General features: G+C 38.9%; 2 protein-coding genes across 2 annotated transcripts; both read left to right on the top strand.

Annotated features, from left to right (window-relative positions):
* The first annotated feature begins 89 nt into the window (after window positions 1–89).
* fap (fibroblast activation protein, alpha) lies at window positions 90–8,058 on the top strand. Its single transcript, XM_070838370.1, has 26 exons — window positions 90–182; window positions 583–664; window positions 1,012–1,101; window positions 1,224–1,318; window positions 1,430–1,504; window positions 1,666–1,718; window positions 1,937–2,009; window positions 2,372–2,492; window positions 2,577–2,731; window positions 2,836–2,933; window positions 3,049–3,178; window positions 3,329–3,367; window positions 3,448–3,546; window positions 3,657–3,727; window positions 3,814–3,867; window positions 4,118–4,242; window positions 4,421–4,471; window positions 5,406–5,504; window positions 6,060–6,129; window positions 6,225–6,419; window positions 6,569–6,623; window positions 6,726–6,825; window positions 7,191–7,249; window positions 7,350–7,422; window positions 7,596–7,669; window positions 7,908–8,058. The coding sequence occupies exons 1-26, from the start codon at window positions 90–92 to the stop codon at window positions 8,007–8,009; spliced, it is 2,331 nt and encodes a 776-aa protein (XP_070694471.1). The 3' UTR covers window positions 8,010–8,058.
* A 936-nt stretch (window positions 8,059–8,994) lies between these two features.
* On the top strand, window positions 8,995–10,646 carry gcgb (glucagon b). The gene is made up of 4 exons (XM_070838463.1): window positions 8,995–9,050; window positions 9,175–9,281; window positions 10,054–10,209; window positions 10,474–10,646. The coding sequence occupies exons 2-4, from the start codon at window positions 9,187–9,189 to the stop codon at window positions 10,592–10,594; spliced, it is 372 nt and encodes a 123-aa protein (XP_070694564.1). The 5' UTR covers window positions 8,995–9,050; window positions 9,175–9,186; the 3' UTR covers window positions 10,595–10,646.
* The last annotated feature ends 3,008 nt before the right edge of the window (window positions 10,647–13,654 follow it).

The raw sequence follows: 13,654 nt of genomic DNA, 5'->3' as shown, positions 1-13,654 counted from the left end.
GCAACTTTTTCTGCTTCCTCAGATTTGTTAGGTGCATGACTTGCAAGCCACTTCCTTAAAACGCGCAAATTGTGCGCTCTCGAAAAGTTATGCAGGCTGCTGACTCCAGGGAGGCATCTCTGTCTGGAGTCGGACTCCTACAGGAATGCAGCGGGAAGTGTGAGAAGCCCGCTTCAACTAAAGTAGGACGGAGCTCAGTTTTCTTATGTTGCCATATTGAGTTTAAAGCCCTTGTTAACGAGGTGGGTGGTTTTTTTTCTTACTATAATGAGAGTATGTTAAGCAAGAAGTCACTTTAAATTCCACATCACCGACCTTCAAGGATTATTAAAGGCTGAGAGCTGCACGGAGACTTCTTCTGCATCATGGTCAGTAATTAATTTCCCCTCGGCTTCAATGGTGAAACTCTACAGTACAAAGAAAATTGCGTTTGTAGAAAAGCAGGGTTACTCACTGCGGACAGAGAGAAGCTCGCCGTTTTTGGATAAAACGCACAGACAACAAAAGGAGAACCTGCAGCGTTCAGCTTGTGTTGCGAGTTTTCAGAGGATGTTTTTGCAACTTTTGTGTCACCTTTCGCAGGGCTGCAGCAAGGTGCTGTGGGGGGTGCTGGGGGTGGCTGTCGTCATCACGTTAATAACAATCCCAGCGGTTTATTTCAGCAGTAAGTTAAAGCTCAGGCCCGTCTCTGCATGTCTGCCTCTGGGTGTCTGCGCTGCCTGCTGGAGTCCGGTGTGAAAGTGCGCTTGATTGATTGATTTCAAGCCCGAGTGTGTTGCATCCCTTCAGTCCAACTGTTTGACTTTCATTAATAAATCTGAGAGTGACCAGGTGAGGATGACGGGATTTATAAATTACCCCTCATGTGGACCATTCAAATAGCGCCACCGCGTGACGCACACAAGGATCTTTTAATTCTTTGCCTCTGAGTTAACGCCAACATTTTAGATTTATGATATTGTTACAGGCAACAAGCTCGGCTGGTCTAATGCATCATGTGCATCATTTCAGAGTCTGACGGCTCCAAAAGGCCATTCACCCTGGAAGATTACTTCAATGACACCATCAGGTGGAAAGCCTACAACTTGTATTGGATATCAGGTACACCAGGCTGTCAGATCACCTGCTTTATGCTGGTTGGTCTTCTGGGCAAGATAATATGTGAATCTTTGAGTTTTGTACAAATGTCTCACACGTGTATTTATGGTCTTCTATATCTGCAGATAATGAGTATCTGCACAAAACCAGAGAAGGGAATGTCATCCTGCACAACGCTGAAACAAAAGAGGAGTCGCTCTATTTGAGCAATTCAACCTTTGTAATTATCATACATATTTTTTTTTTTTTAAATAGGAACATTTTATAATACCAAACACAATTTTGTCAGTGCTCAATAATAATTCCATTTACAGTAACATTTTCATTGCAGGCTCAAGTGGATGCCTCATATTACATGCTGTCAGGTGATTATAAGTACGTCGCTTTTGAAAGCAATTACACAAAGGTGAGAAACTCTGAAGTGAAGTGAATGTTCAGCTTTGAGCGTCTGTTTTTACAATAGTTAAACATTTCGAGTGGTTCGCTGTAAATGTCACCTCAAGTCTGATCATAGAAATAACAAACTGATGACAAAAATCTGAAAGTTTTGTGCTTTCAATCCAACAGCAGTGGAGACATTCATACACAGCCTCCTACTCCATCTATGGCAGGGAGAGTTCGTAAGTTGCCGTGTTTTATTGTGATAGCATCATTCATAAACTGCAGCATTTCAAGCTCAGTTTTTACAGTGATAATCATATTTTAAATCATATAATTATAATTATGTGATTCAGAAACGACACATTACTTCATTTATCATCATATTTACAGATACGTCAGTCTAACTGGCAGTGATTTGTTTGGCGTCTCCATGAATCATTTTCATATTTCTCTCTAGAACATTTGTTACGCCTGTGACTCTTCCAACCGTTGTGCAGTATTTTTCTTGGGCCCCGACAGGAAACAAATGTGTAAGTTTACATACATGTTAGTAATGTACCTTCGTCCTCACCTTCAGTTGAAGTGAACAATATTAATGCCATTCAGCTTCACATCAGCATGTGAGGCCACATGAGGCTCGTTGCATAAATAATATATCGGGTCCTGGGAGACTGTTATAGAGTATGTAGAGTAGAGTCACGAATCAGAATCATGGATTTGTGCATCAGGGGGATTTTATCTTAAAGCAGGTAGTTTGCTGCTATTGGTGTGTGAGTGTGTGTGTGTGTGAGAGAGTAAATGAGCCTTGTAAAGCTCTAGATAAATGTAACTATTTACCTTTTATTATATTTGTAATTCACATGAAAAACTGTTATTACAATTCATTCCACAGGCCTACGTCTCAGAGTTCAATATTTTCATCAAATCCGATGTCACTGCTGAAGCAGTACAAGTGACCCACAATGGGAAAAAGAATGAGATCCTTAATGGTGTCCCTGACTGGGTGTATGAGGGTAAGTAGCGTTCACTCTCCTAGAGGTGTGCATCTGTGTCTCTACGTTGGTTACAGACGTTTTTTTTCTCTCCAACAATTTCAGAGGAAGTGTTCGGATCGAACGGAGCCATGTGGTGGTCGTCAACTGGAAAACTCTTGGCTTATGCAGAGTTTAACGACACAGACGTTCACAAAGTGGAGTTCTCTTGGTATGGATCGGAGCAGTATCCGGAAACGGTGGCCGTTCCGTACCCAAAGGTGCTCTCCTCAAACATGGAGATTGTCCGTAATTCATCTTCCCCACGCTCTCATGATATGAAATCACAAATCGAGAATGTTACACTTTCCTGTGTTTGGTGCAGGCTGGATCTGCCCTTACCAAGGTGAAGCTGTTTGTGGTTGATACCAGAAACCCGTCCCACCGCACGCAGGTGTTTCCTCCCGCTTCTGTCGCTTCTGGGTCTGTATATTCTTTAGTTTTGTCGCATCGCTTAAATCTGCACTGAAAACAAATACAATATCCACATGTTCTGTCTCATGTGAAAATCCTGTCACTTTCTGCTGCCTCTGCTCAGTGATCACATTTTGTGCTCAGTGACCTGGGTTACAGACGAACGCGTCGCTGTGCAGTGGCTCACAAGAAAACAGAATTACGTGCTTGTGCAGATCTATGACTTTGATGGAAGCAACTGGAAAGAAAAACAGGTAGCTGTCACTCCTCTGGTTACCTGTCCAGTCAGGAAATCATGAATGGTTTCAAATGAGATAATCTCAAGTATCATGGCCAATGGATTGACTTCACGGCCATGTGAGTAATTACTGATTAACTCCAATAAACGTCTCTACTTTCTGTAGAAATTTGAGCAAACAAGCAAGACAGGCTGGGTCGGCCATGTAAGTTTCCATAAGTTGCCACCATTGATTGTTCAATTGTTTGATTTGGTGTATGACTCTAAAATATCACCTTTTTTCAGTACGTGCCCTTACCTCTTTTCTTCGCTGAAGATAAACTTAGTTTCTACAAAGTGATGAGTGACACTCAGGGCTACAAACATATTCATTATGTGAAAGATGTAAGTATTTTTTAAAATCATATTCATGCAAAATAAACCGCACAGAAGCTTTCATCACGTCTTTGGTGTCAGATGTTGTGTTGTATATTCACTAAGGGCATTTTGTTAAGGGCAAAGCAACACCTATTACCTCTGGGAAGTGGGAAGTCATCTACATATCCAAACTAACAAAAGGCGCCATGTGAGTGATGGTACCATACATTTCTGGGGAAAATAACATAAGTCTTAAAGAATGTATGTCTGAGTTGTGTTAAATCCTTTCTGCAGATATTATGTGAGTAATGAGTACCAAGGAATACCGGTGAAGAGAAATCTGTACAAGTAAGGAGCTCTTCTCATTGGTCTGATGGTTAAACACATTTATTTTATCTTCTTTTTTTTCCTGCAGATTTTTTAAAATTTTATTTCACATTTTAGTTTTTCTTTTGTGCCAGTTAAAATCCATCATGTAAAATACATTAGCCGAAGCTAACTGGGATGCTATAAACAATAAACGTATCATTCCAACATATTACAACAGTAGCATGAATTGAATGACACATCTGACGTGAGCTGCTACCTGTTTGTTTAGAGTCATGATTGGAAGCAGCCACTCTGCCCCTGAGTGCCTCACCTGCGGCCTGCACGAGGACAGATGTCAGTACAACTCAGCTTACTTCAGCTTTGACGCCTCTTACTACCGAATGGACTGCTACGGTCAGTTACCCATCCGCATTTACTCTTTTAAGCAATAAGTCACCCACGGTGGATGTGTTGGGATTATCTGTGACGGGAAGCATCTGTGAGCAATAATCTGAGTTATGACTCTTAAGTGGAACAGACGACTTGATGTTTAATCAACTATTTGTGTATTTTCTATTTTTGTTCCTACCAGGACCTGGGTTGCCCCTCTACACACTCATGGACAACAGGGGCTCAGGTGCAGGTCCGTATACTTCATGCAGCGACCCCAAGCCCTATGATGAATGTTTTATTACAATTGCATCATTTTACAGTTAATTCATACTATCGTCTCATTTCGTGTGCCATACAAATATGCGCAGGTGTCATTTTATCGTTATTTACACACGTATGTCATTATTTTCATTAAATAACTCAGTTCTGTGCTTACTGTCATTTGTAACACATGATTGATTGAGCACCAGAGATTGTTAATAATTACACACACGCTCTGTTTTTCATGACTGATGCAAACCTCAGTGTCAGTTATACAAAAGTAAAGGCCATAATATGTTATGGTGATATTTTATCCGCTCTCTGCTTCCCTTACTGATTCTCACTAGTCAGGTGTTTTTGGGGTCCCGTTCTAATCACCCAGTAGTTTCTGCTCTTTAACAAAACCTCCTGAATCTCTTTGGCTTTATCTCAAAGTTTTTTGCTCTCTCTCATAAAGTGTAATTAATAAATCTGTGAAAATGCAGATTTACAAATCATTCGAGGTGTTTCTTTGTAGTGGTGTCGTGTGGCTGATAGATGGAGGACACTGAAGAAATGTCCTATCAGCTGACTATTTGACGTTTTGCATTGCAGACATTTGCATTTACATCCCTGTCATTTTTTAAGCGTTTGTCACCCTTTGTAAGCACATGTACATTACTATATGGACTGACTTGAACATGCAGACACACACAGTGTAAGCAGACTGTGAAAAAAGCCTTGGCTCACCAGATCCCTGCTGGTGATGATCACATGGTGTTATCACCGGGCCAGAACAGTTCCAGTTCTTAAATGGTGTTTACGATTTATTGATGTAAAGGTAGAAATATTTCTGATGTTCACTTTTATATTAGCTTTTTGTGCGTATCAGTAGTTTCCAGTTTGATAATAATTTTTCATTCATTCTATTATCTTTTTTTCAGAGCTATCCGTACTTCAGGACAACAAGGAAATAGAAAATATTCTGTCAGAATTCCAAATGCCAACAATGCAGTATGGCACCTTAAAGGTTGCTGGACTTGGTGAGAAATGTTTGAAGACATAAAAAAATACTGTACTGTATAAATCTGTGTCACATTACACTCTTGTAAGTTGCATATTGGATCAAATTTTGACTTCGAAAGTGGTGGTAATGTCGCAAAATCCTGCTTGCAGAGTCGAGATAAACGCAGACACGCTTCACCCCTTCAGCAGATGAATGTGAAAATAACGTCCTCATGTCAAACTCGCCACACGTGTCATTCTGAGCAGAGAAGCTCAAACATCCACGTGAAGCAGCAATGAGCCAAACACATTTTTGAGTGGAGGGGGACCTGAAATTTACAGCACATACATTGTATCATGTGGAGGGCTTCAAATGAGCTGAGGTTCTCTTAAAAAGCGACCTCCAACATTGAATGTAATGGGTGGATTAGTCTTGATGTATGGAATCATCTTACTGTAGGACATCTTAAAACAGAAATAATAATATTTATCTGATATTGCATGCATAGATGTAATACAATAATAACTATATTTAAATTTGTCTTTTTTTTTTTTACTTTCTTTCCTTTTTTTTGCATGTTTTTTGCCAACAGATCTTTGGTACCAAATGATGTTACCACCAAATTTCAAGAAGTCTAAAAAATATCCTCTTCTCATCGACGTGTAAGTAAGCAACACCCCACGGTGCCCCGTCTCGCCGTAATTAGGTAAACAATTGTTCATGTTTTAATGGCGTGGGATTCTGCTGACCTGCGCAGGTATGGCGGGCCCTGTAGTCAGCGGGTGGACTATCGTTTCAAGCTGAACTGGGGCACGTACCTCTCCAGTTCACATGGGATCATCATCGCCAGCTTTGATGGAAGAGGAAGCGGTTACCAAGGTGACCAAATACTGCACGCAATCTACAGGCGCCTTGGGACGTTTGAGGTGGAAGACCAGATAACAGCTGTGAGGTAAAATGTGTTGATCATTCAGTCACCTCGCAGCACCCTAACGCACGACAAGCAGTGTTAATGATAGTAGTAGTCATGATAGTAGTGTCAGGTTTAGTGGATCCCCAAATCATTTTCCAGTGTTTTTTTTTCCCATTTCTGTGTCATAGGAAGTTCATCGATATGGGTTTTATCGACAAAGACAGAATAGGAATATGGGGCTGGGTAAGCTGTCCTCCCTCTTGTTGCTCTCTGTATTTCTTATAATGATAACAACAGTCTTTTTATTTCATGCTTTCGCTAAATCTGATAAATTCTGATCTCCAGTCATATGGTGGTTACATCAGCTCAATGGCCTTGGGTGCTGGAACTGGACTCCTCAAGTGTGGAATAGCAGTTGCTCCAGTAGCCAAGTGGGAATATTATGGTTAGTGTACAGATATACATTAGTATCCAGCCCACATATCCACTGTATCCATTACTATATTCTCTCTTTGACGTGATTTCCACTTTGTTCTTCCTCTAATTTACTCCTGTAACACTTCATATCACGTCACCAGACCTGGCACAGCTACGTCTATAGCCGCAAAAAGGTTTTATTCAACTTTTTTCTCATGCGCAGTAATGCTTCCCAAGACCTGTAAACAGGCTCTGGTGTGTAAAATTGGCGGAGTTCGCCTTTAAAGATTCAGATCTCTGTCTAATTAATATCAACTCTCTATGACAGCGTGATTTATTGTAGTGTTTGTGTAATATATACTGTACAGATATTAACTGAGCTTTCTTTTGCAGACGCAGTGTACACTGAACGCTACATGGGCAAGCCCACAGACAACTCAGATTCCTACAAAGTACATGTTATTATAAGTCATCTCCATCCACAATAATCTTTTCAAACTGTTGTACATTTCTGATTCGAGACATTATTATTGTTTCTCTTTTATTTAACAGAATTCCACAGTGACAGCCAGAGCCAAGAACTTCAAAACAGTCGACTATCTCTTGGTTCACGGCACAGCAGATGGTACGTTCAGTCACCCCATCTAAATACACTTCTTTTCAGTTCTTGAGCATGCGGTAGCCATGTTTCTCACCAGGTAACACAGTAAAGCCTTGAACAAATGGACTCCGTTCGCTTTAACGGAAACTTGAGCTTTGATGGGAAGTCACGTAGTGAAAGCCCTGTTTTTCCTGTAGACAATGTCCATTTCCAGCAGGCAGCACAGATCTCCAAAGCTCTGGTGGACGAGCAAGTGGACTTTGAGGCAATGGTAAATATTGGCTCAGGGAAGTGGGACTAATATTGGCCTTGATGGTGGTGATTTAATGAAAGTTTCAAATGGAAAAAAAAAAAAAAAAAACTGCCACAGATTATTATGCACAGTCTAAAAATATTCACATTTTAAAATGTGTGTAATCTGATTATGTTACATGGAATTCAGATTTTTTTATATATACATATATATATATATATATATAGTTTATGCACTAATCTGATTTTAATTTCAGTGGTACACTGACCGGGACCACGCACTCAGAGGATCCGCCCTCCAGCATACATACACCCTGATGAGTCACTTTCTGCAGAAATGCCTTGTTAATCCCAAATAAATGTGAAGAATGTGACGGCATTTATAGTGAACATTACCACATATTTTATTTTCTCCTAATTAGTATATTTTTCTTTTTTTTATCTTACTGCTAAGTGTGAGGTTGAAGTCTGTACGTCTGTTTTATGTGCAATGGCTGGTTGATTGCTCGTACAAATGAGCATTTGTATTTTATGCAGAATTATGCAACCTTTGTCAGTATCTGTGACATTTAAAATATACCAAAAGTCATTGCATGCTTTTATGGTTGAAAACTTTTTTATTTTTTATGAGAATATGATATACAGTGGCTTCACTGCACTGATCTGTTGTGGCGTGTTATCATTTGTGTTGCAGCCCTGTTCTAATGAAATGAGTGAAATAAAAATGTTTTCAAATACAGCACTTTGAATATTTGTACTATTTTCTCCATATATCCTTACTGTAGAAACATACATTACAGTTAAAAAGAGTTAAGTTGTGCATGTTTTGTGTCTCCAGAAACATCTAACATACTTAATATGGTCCTATGAGTGGTCATGTAAAGCCACAATGAGCTTTATAAAGCTCTCTACACATGCAGGTAATGGAGACAGAATACTGGACAATATTGATAAAAGATGTAGCTCCGGACATGATTAAAACTTAAATATTCAAAACAACAGACAGTTTTTGTTTCTTAACACAGACAGTAATTTGAACGCACACAGGTGTCAGTACTTGTCAGTATTTATTTGTCAGGGTAGAGGTCATGTTTGATGGTAACACCGAAAGAAGCAGCTTTTACCACCCAGGATTTTTTTTTTTTTTTTTTTTAAGCAAAGTCAAATACAATCAGTGAACTGAGACGGAAGCTGACTAATGGGTTTAGAGTAACAGAGGATACGGTGAGGTTTCTGTGACGGGGGAGTCACCTGGGAGAGTGCTCCTCAGCTCCACTATATAAGACTGAGCAGACCAAGAGGGGAACCATGAAGCAGCTCCAGAAGCCAAGAAAGAAGAAGAGCTCCAAGCAACGCACGTTACAATCTCTCTCTCAGACGCTCGACACAAAGGAGCACAGGTGAGAGCTTTGGTGCCTTCCTTCTTTCAAACATCCAAACTGTCTGCAGGAGATTTTATTCTATTATTCTGCAGTGGATTATTCTCACGCTGCCTCTCTCTTTGCCTCTTTGCTCATGTTTCAGAAGCTCAAAACAATGACAAGCGCTCACTCTTTGGCTGGACTCCTGCTCCTCATCATCATCCAAAGCAGCTGGCAGGTGCCTGACCAGGACACAGACCGAACCTCCATGTAAGATCAACTCTCAGCTTTGTCTCATTCACACTGAAAGTAAAGATCCTTCCCTGGGGTACTCAGAGGGTCTTACTATTTGAGTTTTCAATGACACCATCCTGAGTGCATTTAGTTTCTTCAAATACTAAAATCTTTTGAAGCAAAAAACTTGGTTTTAATATGAGTAAAAGTCTCTGATATTTCCAATCTGTCTCTGAGTGTTGCCACAGAATAGAAACCACTGTTCCTCCAGTGGCTCCAGTGGGCAAAACATTTCTAAAAGAAGACAGTAAATGAACATCTTCTTACAGGCATTACTGCATTGCCATTGACAGCTCCATGTGTTGCACTCAGAGTATCAGCTACTGATATTAGGATATCTGGGCAAAAGGATCTACAGCGCAAATAAAGGAAATGTAATTTATCATCATGTCTGTTTTTTTTAATCTTTTTTAATGTTTTTTATTTAATGCCCTCTTTGTAGTGTTATTTTCATCTATTGGCATTTTTATGTTTATATGTTTCAGTTATAATGTGGTGTCTCCTCTTGCTTCATAGGAACTGAAGTGCTTTTGATGCAAAACTAAATTTGAGTATTGCATTGTGTAATTTAATCATTTGAACATTCAGGTTTGCAAGCAAGGCTCATTCCATGAATGAAATTTACAGAAATGATTGCTGATTATGAAACGCATGAGTAGTGATTGGTGGACGAGAATGATGGAGCTGGATGAGACAGGGAGAGATGAGATTGTGTCACCTTGAGTTTAATAATCTCCGTCGTTTTTAGGCTATTGACTGAAAACTCCATGCTGACTGAGCCTGTTGAGCTCTCAAACATGAAGAGACATTCAGAGGGAACATTTTCCAACGACTACAGTAAATACCTGGAGACTAGAAGAGCGCAAGACTTTGTCCAGTGGCTAAAGAACTCAAAAAGGAACGGGTGAGTGCGCCCTTTTCTTACTGAATTATGAATTACATTACGTAGTAGGCAAGTCTGTAATATACTGAGAAAAAGTCTGGCTTTAATTGCATTAACGCATTAGACTGCCGTGTACCTATGATATTAGATCAGAACTGTTGTTGTGATTTTAAAAAGTCAAAATGAAGCTCATCCCAATATCATGTTTTATACACAGCTGTATATATATATATATATATATATAGTTATTGTGACTGTATTATCTAAAAGTTTCTGTTTCCACAGGAATCTATTTAGACGCCATGCAGACGGCACCTACACCAGTGATGTGAGCTCCTACCTGCAGGACCAGGCAGCTAAGGAGTTTGTGACCTGGCTGAAGACCGGCCGAGGCAGAAGAGAGTAAACTCAACCGGAGCGACGCCAACAGCTCCCTAAATAATGCAACGCTGACTCACACCGACTCTGTGTTATTATATGTTTCACGATCTGTACGAGCCTTTTTCTTGGTCATGCTATTAAATTCCCTTCTTAAGAAGCTCTGTTGGCCTTCAGTGGTTGAAGGAGATTTTGTCAAAATGCAGAAAGTTACAGTATGTTTGAAATGTGTCTCAATCATAAATGCTGTGTGATTATTATTATTATTTTTTAAATCAAGCATTCACATCATTACTCATGTATCGTCACATTTCACTTTTTGGCATTTTCATCTTCCTTCTCACGTAAATTTGTAAGAATATGTTAGAAGCACATTATTGATCTGAACTGCTCCTTTAGATAATTACTTCTGTAGATAGCCTCAATTTTCTTATTATTCAGATAAAAGTCATATTTAGTTTTCAATAAAGAAATGTGTACAACCTATGAGTTCCCTCTTTAAACAGTTCAATCCATTTTGAAATATTGGTTTGACAATTGATCACTCTTTGGCAAGGATCCATGCACGTCTACATACGAACTTTATGCCACTTGTTAAAATATGATCATTTTAATCAATAGTAGCTTCAAAGAACATTTTGCCCAAACAGTAGTTGAATGGTAAATTAGAATATAAAGGCTGTTGATTGTCTTCATCCAGTATTATTGTTATATATCAGTATTCAATTTTGGCCAAAAAACATAATTTGACAGCGTGCACCGCCGGTTTCTCTGTCATGCTCCCTTAATCCCTCTGTTTATGGAGGCAGAACAGAAATCAATAAACACGTCAGTCTCCACGGAGGCATGCGCTGTGGGATTTGTACCAGATAACAGGATGATGTGTGTCACCTGTCAGCTGTTCACAGGAGACAGATTTCTCAGTGACAGCACACCAAGGAGGGGTTATGCTAAATGAAAGAAAAGGAAATCACGTCAATCAACTCGGACTTGCTGGAAACAAGGGCTGGGTCGACGCTCGTGAGCTCCTCCTGGCACTGAGACAAAACAATAATTCACATGAGCCAGCAGCTTGACATGCTTTGGGATGTGCCTCCTCTCTAAGCTGTCATCCACAGCACATCAAACCATCTGTTAATTACAAGAACCTCTGCCCACATCAGTCTATTTGCAGGTCAAATCTCTGATAAATTTAACACTGGAAGTTTTTAACTTATCACATGTGCACCTACCTAATCATTTGACAGTTCGTCTGATATATAATAACAATCCTCTTTGTGTCTTGGGAACAGTGACAGGATTTGCGGTTAGTGATCGTGGAACATTGACGCCAACGCTCTCAAAAACATGCTTAATGCACAACTGTTGCATGCAGCATGATGGTTTCATGCATAAATTAATGTATCAGGATGAATTACGAATGATAAAGTCACTGTGGTGTATGAGTTATCACATTATCATTTACAGAATGTTAGCTCTCAGTTACTTCATACATCAGTCAGTTACATAGAGAGGGAATTTCACACCCACACATTTGATCATCTTCTCTGAAAACTCATACAAATGAGAGGCTGTTCAATTATGCAAACATCAACATATTGCTTTCTATCAATGTCACATTTAGGAACTAGGTGGTAGAAGCCAAGTGTAACGTGGGAGAGAATGGTGAACTAAAACCAAACGTTTCTAGCAGTTGCCACTTCGCATGTCATGGGAGAATGAACGGACCTGTTTAAGCTAACAGAAATAACCAAAGTCCCTCAAATGAAGTGATTTAGTGTGTATAAAACATATGAAGTGTTGGTTCATCATGAATTTATCAGTATATTACATGAGATCACTATTATTTACCAGTTGCCTTGTGTCCCCTTTAGCAATTATTAAATGAGGAAATTATTATTTAATACACATTCACTAAAAGGGAGTATGAGCAGGTGCTATTTCAGGTATTATTTCAAAGGCTGATCAAATACGTGGATCTCTGCATAACTGAATTCCAACTATTTTGACGGCATATACAGCTAATTGTTGTATTACGTAACTGTGAATCGACAATCATCTGTTAACTGGTAATTGAACACTTAAACTGATAGTAACTTGACCGTTTTCTAATGGAAGGAACTAACGACACATTCTGCATGAATTCAGGATTAAATCATGAGACATGTATTAGTTAAGCTTGTTTTTGTGTCGTTATTATACATTTTCACCCATTTTTCCTTTGTGACACGCAGTATTAGGGTCCAAGTGTATGTGTGACAATGACGAGACAAAAAAGAGAGCTGATAGAAATTTATTACGTTGAGATAACATTGAAAGATATACATAATAAAATTGTGTTTAAGTATTAAGTTTCATCGTATTCCTCAGGTTTATGACAGAATTGGATATATTGGATATTATTATGAGATTACGAAAATTTCTTAATTTATGATTCATACAAACATTAATATAAATGACAAGATTACTAAAATTTGCAGTTACAATGTAAGCAATACACTGACACTAAGAGACAAAATACTGTAAGTCTCTGTTAGACTACAGGGCATTCTGTAGCACACAGTCATTTTATTCCACAAAATAAATATAGATAAATAATTTCTTATATAAATACAGTATTGACATTCTGTCAGAAAGTGCTGTTGCATTTGGTTTTGAAGAGATGTACTTGTATTGCCCTTTATCAGTCACTTTAAAGCTCTCATTCCCATCAGTCACATTCATTTACAAACGGTCCCATCCCATAAACAGACAACAGAAATGTGCATTTTGCAGGTTTTTCACGTTATAGGAATTTACTGGATCTTCATGTATAATTTCACATCATATTTAACATCTATAGAGGACTTAACAAATAGAGAATAAGAGGGAATTAGTACATAAATAGATAAGGAATTCAAGGATATATTGATATGATGGTATTTCAAAACGCAAAGTATATAACAAAATAAATATAAATCGATCCAAAAGCAAAAACTTGAAAACAGTCTGCTAGCAAACCCGGCCTTCTACATTTTCGTAGTTTACATTTAGTGCATACAGTGTCTAGATTTACAAAATACAACTGGACATTAACAGCACAAGAGAA

This window comes from Pempheris klunzingeri, chromosome 10, assembly GCF_042242105.1.
Source record: "Pempheris klunzingeri isolate RE-2024b chromosome 10, fPemKlu1.hap1, whole genome shotgun sequence".
In the NCBI taxonomy this organism is placed as follows: Eukaryota; Metazoa; Chordata; class Actinopteri; order Acropomatiformes; family Pempheridae; genus Pempheris; species Pempheris klunzingeri.
Note: the sequence above shows the minus strand (reverse complement) of the source record. Positions and strands in the feature narration are given on the sequence as shown.